Here is a 2500-nt window from a genome sequence, read left to right as displayed (position 1 = left end):
AACATGGCGTCCTCCCCCAGGTCCAGGTGGTTGGACAGGGAGGGGTCGTCCACGGCGTTGCTCTTGTCCCGGCCCCGGGGTGGGGTGTTGGGGTTCTGGGGCGTGGGGTGGACTGGGGGCTGAGGCTGCCACACCCCAACATCTGTACCGTTCCCAAAGGCTTGGATGGCATTACCTACAGGGATCCACACACACACACACACACACACACACACACACACACACACACACATCTGAGTGTTATTCTTGAGCTGGCAGCAGCTGTAATTTCCCAGATGGAATTCATAATAGATATGGTACCGATCAGTGACAGATATAGATTACACGTCTGGATCCCCCTGTCACGTCCAGAGTACAAATTGCACCCTTCAAGACCGCGATGAAAAGTCCACCATACATTAAAAAAGCGCAACAGTGTCTAACGCATACACACACACGCTCACACAAAAGTACAGTACAATAATACCTTCAATAATACCAGACAGTTCTCCTGGCTAGAAACACTCACGCTAGCCTAGCTTTTTACAGGAATAAGAATCCTTTTTCAAATGGTCTCAGTGGGTCGCATTTCATTAAAACTTGATTCGCTCCATTTAGAGCCCTTTCAATGAGCATTATATTGCCCACTTAGTCGCGGGGTTCCTATTGAAGCGAAGAACTCATGGCACCTTTTCTGCACAGCGCGTCGTCTATGTGCCACAATGGCGGACTGATTGTGCGGAAATGGGGGGTGAGGGCTGAGGGGGGGAGGGTTGGTGGACAGGTACTTCCGATTTTCTGAACAACAACAATGGAGCTCTCTCCTTCTTCTCGTCTCGTTCGGTCACTCTTTTTTGTCTCATAAACGTCCATCCCTCTCTCTATTTTCTCTCTCTCTCTCTCTCTCTCTCTCTCTTGCTCACTCACTTTTCTCTTTCTGTGCATGAGGGCTTGTGGTGACTTAGTGAATACGTCCTCGGTGTTGACAAAGAGCCACCTGAGTGGATGTTGTGTCTGCCATATAAGGAGCGTCCAGGAGGGAGAGAGGAAGAGAGAGAGTGAGGGAGGGAGAGAAAGGAGAGAGAGAGGGAGAGAGAGGGAGAGGAGAAGAAAGGCCACCTGCTCCCCTCTAACTCTCCGACGTGACGGACGAGGGTGACTGGCGGAGGCATCTTAATGGCTGGCCGCGGGAGGCGCGCCCAGCCTGGTCTGGTCAGCACTCCGCTTTCTCTCTCCGGCCCCCCGTCGGCCGTCCAGGCGCAACGAGCAGGGGAAGAGAGACGCCAGGTAAACAGTCCTCACGGTCACCTGGTGCAAGGTGAAGGATGTTGTGTTCTTTCTTGCCTACCTTCCATTCATACATTTAAGATGCTGGACTTTTTGTTTGCACAAGGGGAGCTTTTGTCGAGTTCAGCCTTCAAACAGACCCCTATACATTTCTTTTTGTCTTTCTCCACTTTCACTTGAGTCTACTCGTAGAGTACACAACGAGCCACTACATCCATCGAGCGAGCTGAGTGGAATTCTATACTGTAGTATCCCGCTCTCGACAATCACTCGCTTCTTTTACCCGTAACAAGTTCTGACGTCAAAAAAAAAAAATGCCCGATTCTCATCTTGTTCTCCAGCACCCGAGTACTCTGACGGGGTTAATTGCTGTTGCCTGTGAAGGGAGACATATGTTCCAATGAATAATCAGTGACATTGTAATGGCAAGCAGCAGGTACTGATGGATACCATAACAACCAGCGCGTAATGGCTTTGGAGAGTTCCCCCCCACGTCTGCTGCTCCCAGGCAGAGGAAGAAGAACAACAAGAAAAAAAGAGAGAAAGTTCCAGAAGAACTGTTTCTTTCCAAGAACTTAGGAGACACGGATGGCATCGCCATGGAGCCCTGAGTCTCGGCTTTCGGCTTGCCAAGTCCGCCTTTTTGTCAATACTCCGACTCCAACTCATGTGGGCTTATTTACTCTCTCTTTCTCTCTCGCTCTCTCTCTCTCTTTCTCACTGCACATAATGAATATGTCACACACAGTTGGACTTTTCTCTCTTTTAAGTCCTCTGAACAAAAGCTCCACAATTACCTGTCATCGCCCAATCGTCCCTTATAAGTGCTTCCACTTTCTAATACTAAAAAAAAATCAAATGAACGAACGAATATATAAATAAATAGCTAAACGACTAAAACTCCATGCGATCCATCTCCCGGGCGCCCCCATCCCTCCGACTCCCTTCCTGTCTCTCTAAAATGGATGTTTTTGAATAACTCGCTGACACAATAATACCTGTTTTCACTTGTCTCTCTGACTCAGGGACAACTGAGTAATGCCTCTTTATTGCTTTTTGCTCTGTCAAAAAATCCAGCCTTCCCCCTGCATCCGCTGACTGGAGGCTTCCGCCTGAAGCCTTGCTCGCTCGCTCGTCGGGAGACAACTGACCTCTATAGGCGGCTCTCTGGTGGTGGGGAGAGTTTGTTGATGAATCGGGCCGAGTACATGAAGTGCGGGGCAGTGTGGTGTTG

The 2500-nt window shown here is 49.5% G+C and overlaps 1 protein-coding gene across 1 annotated transcript in view; it reads right to left on the bottom strand.

Annotated features, from left to right (window-relative positions):
- The window catches only part of gfra1b (gdnf family receptor alpha 1b), a 35525-nt gene that overhangs the window by 6419 nt on the left and 26606 nt on the right, over nucleotides 1-2500 (bottom strand). The window contains exon 7 of the mRNA XM_062525691.1: nucleotides 1-175. This exon is cut by the window's left edge and continues 22 nt beyond it. Within this exon, the coding sequence (XP_062381675.1) occupies nucleotides 1-175 (175 nt within the window). The remainder of the gene's footprint in view (nucleotides 176-2500) is intronic.

The sequence above is a fragment of the Sardina pilchardus genome, chromosome 22 (genome assembly GCF_963854185.1).
Source record: "Sardina pilchardus chromosome 22, fSarPil1.1, whole genome shotgun sequence".
Classification (NCBI taxonomy): Eukaryota; Metazoa; Chordata; class Actinopteri; order Clupeiformes; family Clupeidae; genus Sardina; species Sardina pilchardus.
The sequence above is the reverse complement of the archived record's forward strand: the minus strand, read 5'-3'. Positions and strand labels throughout refer to the sequence as shown.